The sequence below is a fragment of the Labeo rohita genome, chromosome 13 (genome assembly GCF_022985175.1).
Source record: "Labeo rohita strain BAU-BD-2019 chromosome 13, IGBB_LRoh.1.0, whole genome shotgun sequence".
Lineage (NCBI taxonomy): Eukaryota > Metazoa > Chordata > Actinopteri > Cypriniformes > Cyprinidae > Labeo > Labeo rohita.
Window position 1 is genome coordinate 2,319,877 of NC_066881.1, and position 17,834 is coordinate 2,337,710.

Consider the following 17,834-nt stretch of genomic DNA (forward strand, 5'->3'; position numbering starts at 1 on the left):
ATGCGGTCAGGAACGTGGCATAAAAATATGTTTGATGGTTGCGCCGGCGCCGTCCCCCAGCACAGATGCTGCCTGTTTATACGCCAGAGCATGTCAGCTTAGTGGTAAAATAATTATTATTGATAACTAATTTGAATCAGTACATTATAACGAAAACAATACCTTATAAATGAAAAGCAGGTTTCCAGGGGTTGCCAGGGCACCACTAAACAGAGCCAGGGAGCAGAAACGCGTCATGTACCATGCAATGTCACGCAATCGTTTTATGCATGGCTGTAGAGATTTATTTTATTTCACTACTGAAATTCCTAACTAAATACTTAACTGAATACCAAACTAAAATACATTTTTAATATTTTTATTTTTTATGTATATCTGTATTTCATATAGGTTGGTGTGACTAAACTGTAAGAAAAAAAAAAAAAACCCTTGCAGCCAGCTGAGATGACCCACCAGGCTGGAGGAGATGGTCGACTTCAGAAGACACCACTCGATGCCACAAACTGAATGTAACTTGTGTGTACCCAGAAGAAAACTGACTGCTTTTCATGTCAGACATAAGGGAAATTCTCACTTCATTTTAAATACTTCTGTTAACTTCATGCACCTCAGATTGAATCTGCATGCAAAAACACTGTTTTATACTGTTACAGGCACAAATTATCCCTCATTAGTTTGTGGTGTCATTTGGACACAGTATAGCAATGATTGACTGCTTTGAGATTTTCACAGAGAAACCATTCAATGTAAAGTTGTGTGCCAGAAAGTGTTCTACCTATAAACTATTAATTATTTGACAGATCATCTAGGACTTATAAGAATCCATGTAGAAAGGGTCATCAGAAATGTTTGGCAGAAGCATTAAATCATCAACACATTATTATTAATATTATTTTTATTATTTTCATTTTATTATTATTCAGATTTCTTTGTAGTACTTGCACTGTGTCCACTTAGCAGTATGTTGATGTTCATCATGCTTGTCACATCTTCTGTTATGCATTTTTAAGCTGCTTTTATAACACAGTGTTGCATTTATAATAAAGTATGTATAATGACATTTTCATAAATGTGTTTTTGATTGACTCCTTATCAGCACTTGTTATCAGCCAAATGAACAACAACCCTGAACAAACAGGGTAAAGTTTAATGGTATTAATGGTATAAGATAATGTGCAAATTAATGGTAGACAAAAACAGAACATAAGTGTATTTGTAAGTAAATAATATACGTTTTTATACCGTAAACAAGAGCACGTCATATTTCCAACGAGGTTGAACACCGGCAGCACTCAACTTTTTGCGGTCAGGTAACGTTAATATGGATCAGTGTTAATTGTTAATGACAAATTATATAAATTAGGGTTCCTAAAACTTCTATTGAGATTATCTCGGTCCCATATCTACTTGGTTTGCTTCTGTTTCTCCAGTATGATGATTTAAACGGTCTTTACTTTACGGCTCTGTATACTTTCAGTTCACTGCTCAACGTGACGATACCTTCAAAATGGCGCCTCGGTGACGTCACACATAATAAACGCACGTGACTGACAAAGACCGATTTAGAAAAAAAATCGTATGTTAGCTAGGTTAGACAAGTTATACTCTTAGCTACCTTTCTAGTTTTAGAATTAGTTTGTTATAATTATTAATGGAATTTAAGATTTACTGCATTTTGTTGTGTTTGTGTTTTAAAGGAAACTGCAATGAAGCATCAAGAAAGACAAGCATGCCAACCACTCTGACTGATAGTTCATGGTAAGAGAACAACTGTGGTTTTGAGATGTTTGTGTATTCTATGTGGGGTTTGCCTTTTAAAAGTGTGCCATTTCTTCTACTTGTTTTTCAGAGAAGACATTTCTGTCACTAACAAAATGGATGGTGAGCAAAGGTGGTGGCCACGTTTTGGAGCAGCACCTGGGTTTTGCAGATGGCTGTGTATTCTTTGGCTGCATGTCTTTTTCTCCATTATGTTTCTGTTGCCTATAGATTCTTTGTGAGGATACAACGTAATGCACTGCAAAACGTCCTAAGACAGGGGAAATGGTGAAGATGCACTGTTCCAGCAGTTTAAGACTGTATTTTGAAGTGTTATACATGCATTGTTTTAAATAAAGTATTTGATATTTTGTGATTATTGTGTCTGTTTTAGTTGAATGTCAGTAGTACCTATGTAGAGTAAAAATAAAATAAATGTAAATGAATTCAATATAAAATTATAAAATCTACTGAAATCTATATTAAAATGAATGAATTACAGTAGTATACTGATGAATTTGACCTTTTTAATAGTATTTGGCTGTAAAACAGCTACAGTTTGCAACTGTAAATTAAATACGGTTTGCTACTGTAAATTCTAATTACAGTCACTTACTGAAGTTACTGTAAAAACTCTTTGAAATGTCTAACAGTGTATTATATTATATTATATTATATTATATTATGTTATATTATATCTTGAATTGTAAATGCACAGTTGTGACACCCTGGAACAGAGTATCAAAATCAGACAGACAAGTATTGACTGAGGCAATATTGATTTTGTTTAGGCACCATTAATGCAGCTTTTGACAGAGCTGCATATCTGCAGTAAATGGCTTATTAAGTAATCAAATATCAGACCTATTTTGTGCTCTATATGAAAATTGATTGTGAGGTCAAAACACACACACACACACACACACACACACACACACATAATATATCTTTGGGGGTTTTGCAAGAAAGGGTATTTTAGAGTGCTTAGAGAAAGAAGCCATATCAGATGGATGTCTAAACCCACATAATCTAGACATATATTATTATTATAGGCACTGTTATATAATTTTGCATTTTTGAGTTGAATGAGTACAGAGAAGTATCTTGGACATGGCACATATTTATTACTGAACGAACTGGAAAAGGCCACATGATATCAAAGGCACTGTGACTATGTAAATGTGATGTGGACAGTAAGGCCAATTTTAGAGCAATTACTATTTGACTAGATGATTGTACAGAAAAGTGCACTAAGTGATTACATCTCTATTCTTAGGCTATTGTTGGGTGAATGGTAGTTATCAAATCGTTACATTTCACAGCAAAATCAGGAAAAAAAAGTCTATTGTATAGAACTATTATTATTTCTTACTTTTGATTTTGGGGTGAAACCTGACCTTGATATGCACTTGATGATGTTGATGTTCTCTGGAAGATATTGCAGTTTGTAAGCATACATCATTTTACTATTCATTCATGCAGATAAAAATCACTTTGTGCATCCTGAATTGAGGAATGAATAGTTTTCAAGATGCTTGATGTGTGCTGCCTTTAATCGCCTTTTTAATGTGTAGTCACAGATACAATCAGATCAAGCTCTCTCGTAAGCATCATATGTGTGTCTCCTGGGGCTTCATGGAGGTGGGAACATCTTGTGTGGAGATCCTGGTCTGCGTGATCAGAGATGCCAGCTTTGTCTTACAGTCTCCTTGTCGCTCTGAAGGAAGCCTCTCTCCACATGCTGGCTGCCCGTCTGAAGCTCCTCCACCATCTGCTTGGGTTTCACCAGAGTGCGCACTGCTGACAAACTGAAAACACATGCGCCGGTTACTAATGAAATGTGAGCCAAACAGTGGGTGTGAAACCTAGTGTCAAACCATTAAACCGTCATGGTCCCACAAATACTCACAAATAATATATATATATATTGCAAAAAGACAAGGGGGCCTATTTTAGAGTTGTGACAACACTGACTCACACCACCGACTCCCAAATTAACCTTGCACACAACAACATAACATAATGAAAAACAGTAATAGAATTTCATGAGACTGACACACACATATTTATCATAATTATTTTACTAATAAGAAGTGTTGGGCATGTTACTTTAAAAACGTAATTAGTTTTTAATTAGTAATTAGTAACTAATTACCAGGGAAAGTAACTATTGTGTTACTTTTTTAAAAATGTTCAAATATGTCAAATAACTTGGATGCCCCCAATATTAAATATGTTAAATGAATAAAATTTGAATGAAATGAATGATTTTTTTGTTTGCTCACCAGACTAATAATAAATATATAATATACTGTTATATGCAGTCAGCAGCCATATCACCCTGCAGCCCAAGACTGGTTGCCCACTGAAGCTAAGCAGGGTTGAGCCTGGTCAGTACCTGAATGGGAGACCTCCTGGGAAAACTTGGTTGCTGCTGGAAGAGGTGTTAGCGAGGCCAGCAGGGGGTGCTCACCCTGTGGTCTGTGTGGGCCCTAATGCCCCAGTGTAGTGATGGGGACACTATACTGTCAAAAGAGCACTGTCATTTGGATGAGATGTTAAACCGAGGTCCTGATTCTCTGTGGTCATTAAAAATCCCAGGATGTCCTTTGAAAAGAGTAGGGGTGTAACCCTGGTATCCTGGCCAAATTTGCCATTAATTTGCCTGGCCTCCTAATCATCCCCATATTCTGATTGGCTTCATCACTCTGTCTCCTCTCCTCTCTAAGCTGGTGTGTGTTCTGGCGCAATATGGCTGCCGGCCATATATGGCATCATTCAGGTGGATGCTGCGCACTGGTGGTGGTTGAGGAGATTCCCCCTTCTATGTAAAATGCTTTGAGTGCCCAGAAAAGCGCTATATAAATGTAAGGAATTAATTAATTATATCGTAGTCAACATTTAAACTGGATCAAAAAAATTCATCTAAGCTGTCCTAAGACAAGAATGGTTTTGGTTTTAGGACAACTTTGATAAAAGGTTTGGTCCACTTTAAATGTTGACTACTATACATATATAAAGCTTAATGGCACAGTTTTTTAAATATCTGAAAGTGCACTTAGCATCAGTCAGTCAAACATTATAATATGACATTATGATGATTTAGATAACAAAACTACTACAAATTCTACTACTAATAACCAGTGGTCGAATTGTAAAAAAAAAAAATTCAAGGGGGATGGTGGGACATGTGGGGGGTCCTGTGATTTCTAATGATTACAAAATTTGTCTAAATTTTAAACACATTTTATTTAACAAAAAATAAGTTTCATTGAATAAACTATGGTTTATGATCTGTTTTCCTTGTGGGGCCTGAAATGCCAAAAGTTTTACCTTTTTGTGTGTGTGTGTGTGTGTGTACCTGGTATTAATCATGTTACCAGTAAATTTTGACCTTGTGGGGACATTTGTGAGGTCCCCATGAGGAAACAAGCTTATAAATCATGCAGAATGAGTTTTTTTTGAGAAAGTAAAAGTGTGCACAGTCTCCTGTGAGGGCTAGGTTTAGGTGTAGGGTAGGTGTAGGGTGATAGAAAATAGGGTTTGTACAGTATAAAAACCATTACGCCTATGGAATGTCCCCATAAAACATGGAAACACAACGTGTGTGTGTGTGTGTGTGTGTGTGCGTGTGTGTGTGCGTGTGTGTGTGTAGACATTTGGTCTTCCAAATGTAGGTTAAACCAATGCACGCACACTTGCACGCACACAATCTGTGTGTCTGTGTGCCAAATGATCTTAATGATGCCCCTTATTTAGGGGTGTGCGTTATTGTCAAACAATTATATAATTTTTGTGGGGATTTTCGTCGATAACCATATTATATTGTATTACTTATATTACAATTAATATTTTGCTCAGTGTGTTGTTGTGCTAGTTTAGGCTTGTCATGGATAAATACATATGATATGACTTTTGACATACTCTTTTCAGCATACTATGCTTTGGGACACACTTATTGTAATTTCACATTCTATTTAGAACATTGGGACGCAGGGGCTGTCTTTATGAATGGATCATTGAATAATTGGCTCACTCAATTTGTTCAAAAAGAAGATTCATTTAGGGGAAAAAAACACTGCGTTGCTCTGAGACACACAACAGCTCTGCTCCGACTTTGTTTGGAACTATTTAACTTGCAAAAAAAAAATAAATAAATAAAAATAAATGTGTCTAAAATGTAACTCACTCAATTAACTAATTAATTTAACACTGCCGATCTCACACACGTGCTGATTTTTGTGTGATATTACTCAATTATATCATATAGAGATAAAAAATAAAAACTGACAGAAGAAAATTTTTCTTTAATTATTTGAAATATAGAGGCATTCTAACTGCATTCTAATAGACTTAATCATGCAATGAATGCTTTTGGACGTGCTCACAACGTGTTTTTGTTTGTTTTTGCCAAGTCACGGACATACTTGATAATGTAAGCTAGCATGAATTGATCATTTCTGAATGGAACACATCCCTTCTCTCTCTATCTCTCTCATCGTCCCTCGTCCTTACAGTCACACATAGTAAAGCACAATAACGTTATAATATCAGGGGAATGTCTTTAAACTCTTATCAATGAAACACCATACCTTATTATGTTGTCTTCTGTTCTTAAAAGCTGAAGAATTCTAGAGGAGCTCCATTATTTTAACAGGAAAATACAGCAAAGAATATTGTTTACTTGTAGCGTGTGGTATCTGCATGGTATGTAAGTCTCTCTCGCTCTGCATCTTTCTTTGCGTGTGTGTGAGACAAAGTGACGGCTAGTCGTGTGCCTTCACGCTAGAGTGTACGGTTTGTCAAATACAGCAGGTGCGCTTCGCATCCATTCAGATGAACTGAAAAATAAAATTATATTAATATTATAATAATTCATAGTAACGCCGGATTTTAAAATGTTTTTTAATTTTTTGTCAGTAACGGCAGTGGCGTTGTAACTGTAATTCATTTGATTACTCGTTACTGAAAAAAAATAACGCAGATAGTAACGCTGTTTATTTATAACGCCGTTATTCCCATCACTGCTAATAAGTGTGAATACAGGATGGGTTTATCAGCTCTAATGGCAGAACTTGTTACTGCGGTGGTACTATGGTAAAGTGATGGCATCAAGTGGTAATACCATGATATTAGCATATTAAGGTTTTTGTATCAAACTAACATGATTAAAACACACATGGTATTATAATGGTAATTATAATGTTTGTTACTTAAAAACTTTACCATTTAACACTTTTTTTGCATTCTTTTTCTATTCTATCTACTTCTTGTTGTTTTTGTTTAATATAAAAAAATAAATTTATTATAAAAATATATATAATAACGACCCTTTAATACTAGCTCTCTCTATTCCATTTCTATTCTATCTACTTTGTATTCTTTTTATTATATATATAAAAACTTGTTATGTTATTGTGTTAGACTAACCAGAATTTGTCACAGCACTTGCACATGGTTGCTGGTTTGATTGCTTCTATTGTCCTCATTTGTAAGTCGCTTTGGATAAAAGTGTCTGCTAAATCTGCTAAAATCAAATGTAAATGTAAATGATGTAGGCATTGCACTCTCTACATACAAGTAGGGAAAAAATAGCAGTGGGACAATACATAATCCTCTTTATGAAAAACTCAAAGATATAACAAAAGAAGCATATAAAATGTTTACCTCTGTACCTTAAAAAATATACCTCTGTCAGGATGGAGAAAGACACTCTTCATCACTCATACTGAGCCAATCCACAAACACTTAATCAGCTACAGACAATCTGAGAGAGAAGCTAACCGCTCGATATCTCGCTCTCAAGTGGCCTGAGAATATCAACAGCATCCAAGGGCTGCTGGATTCATCACAACTTCATTAAACACTCTTCAGTTATGGATAATGAATGATCTGCACATACAATTAATGAGGAAAGTTTTCCGTTATGTGAAAATGGTCAAGATAGTTTTGCTTTGTTTTTGTTTTTTACAGATGGAGAAAGAATTATTCATAGAAGGAAAAAAAAAAAAAAAAAAACGTTTCTCATAAGTCCACATTCTGAAGTTATTCTTCAATATTGTCCACCTACTTTCATATAGGTAGGGATTATCTAAATGAAAACGGGGCTTTTCAGCTGTCTGATAAGGCTATAAATCACTCTTATCCCTACCTATCCATCTTTTCATTCATTACAGCTACCAATTTACCTGCTAGACTCCCTCTTGTCACATGTCATCCAAGCCATCAATTAGGTATAATGAGATCACATCTCAACTACAGAACCGTACAGGGAGTTGAGCTCCTCTTGGTCAAATTGGGCTCTGATATTGGGAGCTTTTCATGACACAATTACAATTACATATTGATTTCTCTGTCTGTGCCGTAATGACAGCTTTGTGAGCACATAAATATAATCACAAAAACACAAAACATCAAGATGACATTTACAATAGTGTAGAGATGAAAAGGCTCTACTATGATTATATATAAAAGGTATACAGTATATACCATTATACCAGCAGTATTGTTCACTATTATTTATGTCTTTTATACTGGCTTTAAACTGCTGTCCATGTATTTACTGTCTTCCTGTTATTTTGTTAGGTAACCTAAAATGTATATTATCTGGTAACAGTTAATTTAACAAACATAATATTTAATATGTCTAAATCAACCTGACTACATTTGCCTATGCCAATAAAAGCAATGTTTGTAGGTCAGATCAGGCAGGATTAATTCCTTAACAACACCGTCAGCTGTTGGTGAAGGTGAAGCTGAAAAGCATACAAAGAAACTCATGTCTGCTGTTTCATTTGCAAATGTCAGTCTAAATATGTAAATGAAGTACAGCTACATGCTTAGATTAACAGCGGTCAGCATTACAGACATTAATACGTACATTGCTTGTCTAGTTAAGTTGTCATATTGGCTGTCCATAAGCAAACAGCTTTTCTAAACTCAATTATGCATTTAATGAGCCCCTTCCTCTGTCGGAGTGATTTATGTCCTAGAGAACAAAGCGGACCTCCTTTACGTATAGGAAGTCATAAAGTGAGTGTGGAGGAACTGTACGCAAAATAAATGACCCTTCCAAGAAAAGCCTCGTAGTTTTCTTTAGATGAAAACCATTCAACCTTTTTGCTTTGCCTGACACAATACTGTATCACAGCCTGAAAACATAAATGTTATTTATCTTTGCAGCCCAAACACGAAAAGTTGAGCAGAATGTTCTTTACACATAATGCACTCTTATAAGATTACTTTGCAATTAATTTGCATTAATAACATGAAAATACTAAACCCACTTTTAGTATATTTTAGTTGAGGGGTTATGGCATGGAAAAATGTTCTCTATGTTGTGATTATTATATATACAGAAAGCGATCAAAGATTGTTCTGGAGAAATCAATTCAAGATCAGCACGAGTCTATCAGTGATTTGATTTCTGCATTTTCACCAAAACTCCCGTTATAATCAATGACTCAGTTTACATTGCTCAACGAATTTCTTATTTAAATTGTTTTCACTATGTTAGTTATGATATAAGCATTTATGAGATTGCAGAAAACACATTGCAATAAGGAGATTGTAATGATTGTGTGCTCAGTAGACATGACTGTGTTTGGCTACAGCGCAACACTGTAACCTTTGATGCAACGGCAAGTAGTTCTGAATATAATTTTACAATCAACACTTTTCACGATTATTGATGGTTTTTGATATAGCTCCACACATAAGGCTCTTCATATGTTCACATTCAGGGTAGAAAATGGCCATTTATATCTTAATTATAAAAGTTAGGATTTTAATTAATTAATCAATCAATTCATTCATTAATTGGTGCACCTCAGGAACCATTTCTAATTTACACAAGTGTCCCAGCAGAATAATGAACTTCATACAGCCACCAAAAAAAGTTTCTTGTCGATATTAGTTACAACTTTTCAACCATACAGAGGCATTGCATTTTTCACCATGATACTGAGATTGCTAGAGGTTATAAATTAAAGGAGAAGTCCACTTCCAAACCAAAGATTCACATATAATGTACTCACCCACTTGTCATCCAAGATGTTCATGTCTTTCTTTCTTCAGTCATAAAGAAATTATGTTTTTTTCAGGAAAACATTTCAGCATTTTTCTCCATATAATGGACTGATATGGTGCCCTGATTTTGAACTTCCAAAATGCAGTTTAAATGCAGCTTCAAACGATCCAAAATGCGGTTGTAAATGATCTCAACTGAGGAAGAAGAGTCTTATCTACTGAAACGATCGGTTATTTTCATTAAAATAATACAGTTTCTATACTTTTTAATGTCAAAAACTCGTCTCGTCTTACTCTGCCAGGACTGTTTTTGTTCCGGTTCATGACAGTTAGGGTATGTCGAAAAACTCCCATCTCATGTTCTCTCTCAACTTACCTTTTTTGTTAAGGGTGTTTGATCTTCTTTGCATGTTCACTTTGCAAGGACTGTGTCAGTACGTCTGCAGTGATGTAGGATGATTTTGAAATGATTTTTGAAGTTGAGGGAGAAAATATGATTGGAGTTTTTCGACATACCCTAACTGTCTTGAACCAGAATACACAGAGTTCATGGAGAGAAAGGCAAGATGAGAGTTTGAGATTAAAAAAGTATTCAAATGGTATTTTTTTAATGAATATAACTGATCATTTCGCTAGATAAGACCCTTCTTCCTCGGCTGGGATTGTTTACAACCGCATTTTGGATAGTTTGAAGCCGCATTTAAACTGCATTTTGGAAGTTCAAAATCGGGGCACCATATCAGAAAGACATGAACATCTTGGATTACAAGGGGGTGACTACATTATATGTGAATCTTTGTTTTGGAAGTGGACTTCTCCTTTAATAACCGACATCTCTTGAGAGTTTTAAATTCACGAGAGCTGTCTGATGGACAAACCCCATCTGTCCTTACTGTGAATGTCTTAACAGATCGGCTTGTTTACATTTGTCAATCATCTAGATTCCCACAGATTTGGATCACTGTATTTTCATGAACTTTCTGTTCCAGTTGATTGTGATTGTCGGATGAATGGATTTTCAGCCAATTAAACATTGGAGCATAAAGTCTCAGTGGGGGATGGAGGGGCAGTGCAAAAACATAGAAATTCTGGCAAATGTAAAATGTCAACACCAGTAAAAATTAGGTAAATATTATTAAAGAGGGTGGAAAATACAATAACAGAAATGACCTTTTATATGTACAATGATTTAAAAAATAATAATCATGAATAATCCTAGCTGACAGAAGCACAGTTATTGTGTTATTTCAACCCTCTCCACAGCTAAAACTCCATGTGAAATATGTGGGCAACAATAAGAATTCCACTGTAAGAGTCAACCAGACTGCAACCAGCTACAGAAACATTCACTAGGGCCTTTTAGATTTCACAAAAGAATCATTAATGAGCAAACGTGACAAAAGGTATACCTACGCCTTTTTAGAGGAAATGAAATGAGCCATGAATGTCAAATGCACCTAAAGCTGTTTTTAAATGCCATGGCCAAGGAGAGCCTGAAGAAGTTTGCACGTCAGAGAGTGAAATAAATGCATCTCATGGTCTGTAGTCTCCATCAAAGACAATAATTTAGTGACAAATCTTGATGATTTCCACTGCCTGCGATTGTATAAAAAGCCCGTTAAGAGATAAACACAGTGTTTAAGGTGTCAAAACACCTGCATCCTCAGCCATAGATGGCTTTTAAAAGCTGGCGTTAGGGAGGGGTGACGTATACATGGTCGTTACTAGAGAACTCATGTTTTCTCTGATTGTTGTTTTATCTGCTGTCTCGTCACATGATTTCATGCTGATGGCAAATAGGTGAACAATGATAGAAAATGAAGGCACGGTGCATTACGGGATAGTGTTTACAGAGATCAGAGCAAATGTCAAAGTACACTGCACATCTGACTGAAACTTACATTTTTGGTTTGATACCTAAATGCATATTAGAATCTAGATTTTGTGCATTGCATCGTGGGATATAGCATTCCATACAATGTTCAAGTCGGCTGCACAGCCTCTGCATAAGTGTACATCAAGGGTGCACATTGTGGTCAGTAAACTATATTCATTCCTGGTGCAGGGTTATCTGTACTTAATGTAACATTAGTTGCATTTAAAGCACATCTTTGGCCACTACTCATGTTTTTTTTTGTTTTGTTTTTTTTTCCATTTGTCTATACTGTTAACAGACCACTCATCAATGTACAGTCTCCAGGATTCCTAATGATTTCTGCATATATAGAGCTTTACACACCAGAGGATTTGTTTACTACCCACCACAATTATTTCTTTATAAACAGTAGTTGTTTTGTCAGTGGCAGATTTAATTTAATAGAAAAAAAAAAAAAGTCACCTCATTTGAATAGGCTGTCAGATGAAAAGAGCACTACATGTGAAAAACATCATAAAAAAAACTGGATGCCAATTTTTGTGGTTAGGATTAATCAGCATTTATAACTAGTTTGATACAGGGTGGTGTATCAATTTGTAGCAGCAAACAACTTCATTACAGTTATATGCGAACCTGTGAAAAACAAGAATCTCAAAAAAACTATCAATAATTCTTCTTACATGAACACCACTGGCATACAAAAAAAAAAAAAAAAACACCAAAGTAGGACCACGCATGAATTATAAAAAGCAGTATACAGCTGTCTATTTCCTCCATGAATAATGTGCTTGGTCTCTCTGAGATTTCTAGAGGCATATGTTGGGTCTATCAGTGTCTTATCTTATCCTATGGGTTATAGATGTGCTGATGTGGGGAATGCACATGACATTGGGTTCTAGTGATGCGTGCACTTCCCGATCCCGCCGGGAATAGATTCAGCCCAGCAGGACATGTGCAGCTTCTCTGAAATATCACTTCTAGTGACACTTTAAATTTGTTCCGAAGTACATAAGGAATGTTTGCTCTGTGATTTCCCTTTTCCTTGGTACAAGCTCTCAACAGATAATGGAAGGATAGATAGATAGATAGATAGATAGACAGATAGATAGATCCACTACTGGCCATACCAGTTCCACACCTGAATAGTATGACAGATCGCGACTTTCTTTGTTGTTGCTGCAACAGATTAAATTACCTTTCATTTTAATGCAGAATTAATTAGATGGAGCTAGTAGGCAAAATGAGATGTATATGAGCCTATTTAAATTGTTTAAAATTGCACTTATGTTTTTTTGTCTACAGTCAAAATGTTTTTTTGTCTACAGTTGTGCATCTGTTAACTGCAAGTTACGGATTTTACACCATGACTACAGTATATGCAACATGAGGGTGTTCATTCATTCTGTGATAACATTAACATGATACTGAGTTTTTGTTAACTGCACATGACTTTTTAGAAAAACGTACCTTGTATTGGTAACGATTGGACTTGTTCCCTTGAAGGTTGTCGAAAGGATTTGTGTGGCATTCTTCATCATCTGTAAATCTGGATGTTGTAATGACTGGTCTAATAACTCCAGGCTTTGTCTAAGACAGATAAACAAGACAATATATATATCAATCAGTAATTCACAAAATCAGCTAAACACTTTTTATAGCCAACACACAGTATACAGTATGTCCATGACTTTGAGAACAACATTGTGCTCTGCCCTCTGCTACAGCTTCAGCAATTTAATATGTGAATTTAATTCAAGGAAATGTGGAACTTGGAATATCTTTCAATTATAGAAACCCATCTTCCGCCACTGAATAAAAAATAAAAAAGGTAACTGCAACATTTATCTCACAGTTCTGACGAGTGTACATCTTGCAGCTCTGACTTTTTTCACAGAAATATATGCGTCATATAAACTTGCATATGCAAGTTATAAAGTCATACATTTATAAAGTCAGAATTGCGAGATGTAAACTTGCAATTGTGAAAAAAGTCAGTATTGTGAGATATACACTAAACTCGCAATTATGATTTTTTCTCGCAATTGCAAGTTTATATCTCAATTCTGACTTCTTTTATCAGAATTGTGAGATATATACTCACAATTGTGAGTTTTAAAGTCCATTTATGAGTAAAAAAGCTAATTTAAAGACTTTAACTCTTTTACAACGGAAAGTTTCTATCTCACAATTCTGACATTATACGTCACAGTTGCTTGTTATACAGTCAGAATTGTGAGATATAATCTCGCTATTCTGAAAAAAAAAGTCACAAATGATTTAAATCTTGCAATTCTGACTTTTTTCTTGCAATTGTGAGTTTACATCATGCAATTCTGAGAAAAAGGTCAGAATTATGAGATGTAAACTGGCAAATGAGAGAAAAAAAGTCAGAATTGTAAAATAAAAAAGTAGCACTTTTTATATTATTATTATTCAGTGGTATCTATATCAATTCTGTGATCCCTGGCTTAAAAAGAAAAAGTGTTTGCTTTGTCCATTCTAAGGCTCTGTTGCAAAACTCAATCTTACATCATCTTTCCTTTTAACTACACTTTTAATCATTTCTGAATTGAGGAGATTAATTGCTGCAGTTTTTGCAAGTGGAATTTTTGTCCAGTTCACTTGATACAAGACTTCACCAGCTTAACAGTCTGTGCTCATAGTTGTCTTACTCTCCTCTTAATGACACACCAGGCATTTTAATAGAAGACAGGTCTGGATCGCAGTCAGACCAGTCAATTGCATTCACTCTGTGTCTATAAACCATGCTGCCATTGCACATGTAGAATGAGGACTGGCAGTGTCTCGCTCTAACAACCACAAATTTCCCGGGAAAAGATGTCATTTTCATGGCAGCATATGCCACTGTACAATCCAAAAATATGCCTCAGCCTCAATGGTACCTTTACACGCATGCAAGTCACCCGTCCTGTGGGCACTGATGTACCCCATATGATGACAGATATTGGCTTTTGCACCAGCCGCTGACAGAAGTCTGGATGGTCCCCAGCACCTTTGGCACAGAGAACTTAGTGTCTAATGTCTGTTTTCTTCCCAAAACAAGCTGACTCATTTGACCACTGTCTGTTGTGTCATCTGAGATGAGCGCGGGCCCAGAGAACTCAGCAGCATCTCTACACGTGATTGATGTATATATTTTTTTTTTTCTTCTTGCATAACAAAGATTCAAGTTGCATTTACGGATGCAACAATGAACTCTGTTAAGTGACAATGGTTTTTTGAAATATGGCTATATGTACAACACATTCTCATGATGATTTCTCATACAGTGCCATCTGAGAGTTCAGAGGTTACAGACTTTCAGCAGAGGTTTCCTGCTTTTTCCTTTATGAACTGATTTTTTTCCTTGAATCTTTTCACAATACTATGGTAGATGGTGATATACAAAAAATCTTTGCAATCCTGCATTGAGAAATATTATTTTTGAACAGCTTGACAATTCTCTCATTAAGTTAGGCAGAAAGTGGTAAGCCATGTGTTGACCCCTATTACCAATTCATCTGCTTATATTGTGGACTGTTTCAGAACAGTTTAACTTGGATATTCTACAGTCTTTTCACTTTTCTTTTATTTCAACTTTTTTTGGAGTATGCTGCAGTCATAAAATGAAAATTTGTTTATATATTTAAAAACACAATTACGGTTAGTAAAAACACTGGAAATCTTTTCATTGTAGTTTTGTCAGTTAATTAAAGGTTAAAGTGATAGTTTACCCAAAAATGAGATTCTGTCATTTATTACTCACTCTCATGTTGTTCCAAACCTGTAAGACCTTCGTTCATCTTTGGAACACAAATTAAGATGTTTTTGATGAAGTCCGCGAGCTTTCTGACCACCCATAGACAACTAGGGTACTACCACGTTCAAGGCACAGAAACATAATCATTTTACGAAGCTACGAGAATACTTTTTGTGCGCAAAGAACACAAAAATAATGACTTTATTCAATAATTCCTCTCCTCCTCATACCGTCTGCTGCCATTGTGGAGAGTATTACGACACATCAACGTGATCTCATGATAATTCGTATGCATTTTACATAAAACGTGGTTCTACAAAGTGTACATTTACTTACGTTTTCCAGACACTAAAATGTACAATACTGACATTTTTACAGCATATAAACGTACAAATACTTGCGGATTTTCAGCATTTAGACATACAATACTAACGTATTAAGATACCTAAAAACAAATCCTTAATGAATACTGAAATTACATTAATTTCATTATTGTTTTTATTTGTCATACCAATGACCTTATGTTTTCAGTTGCATTATTAAATTGTTAATTGTTTATTTAATATGAAATTATAACATTTTATTCTGTCCTGTGTCATTTCTGCTGCCTGCTTGTTTCCAAGAATAGGCCTACATAATATTAAACAAGACTACACTTTAAACCCTTAAAATAAATAACATTTCTGCAGTCATTTAACCATTCATGTAATATTAACGTGACGGGACACAAAAAGCATTTTTTCCGACATGGTGTGATGATCAATAGAACCATAAAATGCTCCGAACACGCATCATAATTACAAAATAAAAAAGTTTTATAGGTTGTTTGCACATGATGTCAAGTTTCACTTTATGTTCTGCTAACAGGACCAATAGCCACAAACCCTGCACATGCAGCAAAGTTTTAGGAGTGACTGAAAAAGCAGAAAGGATGAGATGGAGGAAAGTCTGTACTCTATTGGTTTAGACACTATTACAAGAGAAATGTATAACCAGAAATCACAACATATGTTGGATGTGATCCTTATGTTATGAAGAGGAGTGATTTTTCAACTAAACTGAAATAGTTGCCTGCCAGCTAAGCTTGATTGCAAACAAACTATTTCGAAAGTGATTCCCACATTTATATAAAGGATGCAGGATATATTTCACTCCTGAAACTACTGCTATACATGGTTTTTGGCTATTGGTCCTGTTAGCAGCATGTAAAGCGAAACTTTTTCAAATTCTGAATTGATAATAGCCTAGAAAGTGAACAAATGGTGCTTCCATATAGTCACTACAAAGCTGTCACTCTTCTCAAGGTTTCGTTGTAATCAACTGTAAATATAATATCCTATTTACATTATGTCTACGTGTGGCATTTAGCATTGAGTGAATTTTTCCCGCAGAATTGGGCTACTTGAACACTGTTGCTGCAGGTTGTTTTTGATGTCCGCAGGGTTAAATCGACCCCAATAACGTCATATTTAGCCCCTGAAATGCAAATTTACCAGGGGAACCCAACAAAAAACATGGATTTAATCCCCCGGAACGTGATTTTTAATGGGGGACCCAACTCGAAATGGAATTGGGGCTAGTTTTTAGTAGCAATTGGGCGGATTTTGTTGTGAAAACCTGGCAACCCTGTCTGCACCTCACAACCTTCCGTATTCTGCCAGAGAGGACTGCGGCTGCAACACATCGTCATTTGGGCTGCTTTTTGGTACTGCATTTGACATTTTTGCAATAAATCATGCACTTATTTGTCTGTTATGTTTTTCTTTATTACTATACAGAGAGAGTTATGGTTAGGTTTAGAGGTAGGACTGGGATTACCAACTATAAAAAATATTTTTATTCTATATTGTTACTAAAATGGCCATTTCCCTGCATATTTTGGTCAGTTACGTTTTATGTTATTTTATATTCGCTATAAAATGAGTAGGTTTAGGTTTGGGGGTGGGTTAAAGGAGAAGTCCACTTCCAAAACAAAGATTCACATATAATGTAGTCACCCCGTTGTCATCCAAGATGTTCATGTCTTTCTTTCTTCAGTTGTAAAGAAATTGTGTTTTTTGAGGAAAACATTTCAAGATTTTTTTCCATATAATGGACTGATATGGTGCCCCGATTTTGAACTTCCAAAGTTTAAATGCAGCTTCAAACGATCCCAGATGGGCTTGTAAACGATCCCAGCCGAGAAAGAAGGGTCTTATCTAGAGTAACGATTGGTTATTTACATTTAAAAAAATAATTTTTATTCTCAAACGCTCGTCTTGCCTTGCAGTCCTTGAACTCTGTGTATCCACCTTATTTTTCCCATAAGAGTGGGTGCAGCTATTTGTACATTTTTTGTGTCTGGCTTCTGGTCTCATCCGCTTCCAGCTATTTTTAGCTGCACAAAAACCTCGTTTTGCTACTTGATATTGT

The 17,834-nt window shown here is 35.5% G+C and overlaps 1 protein-coding gene across 6 annotated transcripts in view; it reads right to left on the reverse strand.

Moving 5' to 3' along the window:
* Nucleotides 1-2,860: 2,860 nt before the first annotated feature.
* The window catches only part of mlip (muscular LMNA-interacting protein), a 49,397-nt gene continuing 34,423 nt past the window's right edge, over nt 2,861-17,834 (reverse strand). For all 6 annotated transcript variants that reach the window (XM_051125320.1, XM_051125323.1, XM_051125322.1 and 3 more), the window contains 2 exons: nt 13,130-13,249; nt 2,861-3,566 (listed from right to left, as the gene is read on the reverse strand). In XM_051125320.1, the coding sequence (XP_050981277.1) occupies nt 3,369-3,566; nt 13,130-13,249 (318 nt within the window). In that variant the 3' untranslated portion in view covers nt 2,861-3,368. The remainder of the gene's footprint in view (nt 3,567-13,129; nt 13,250-17,834) is intronic.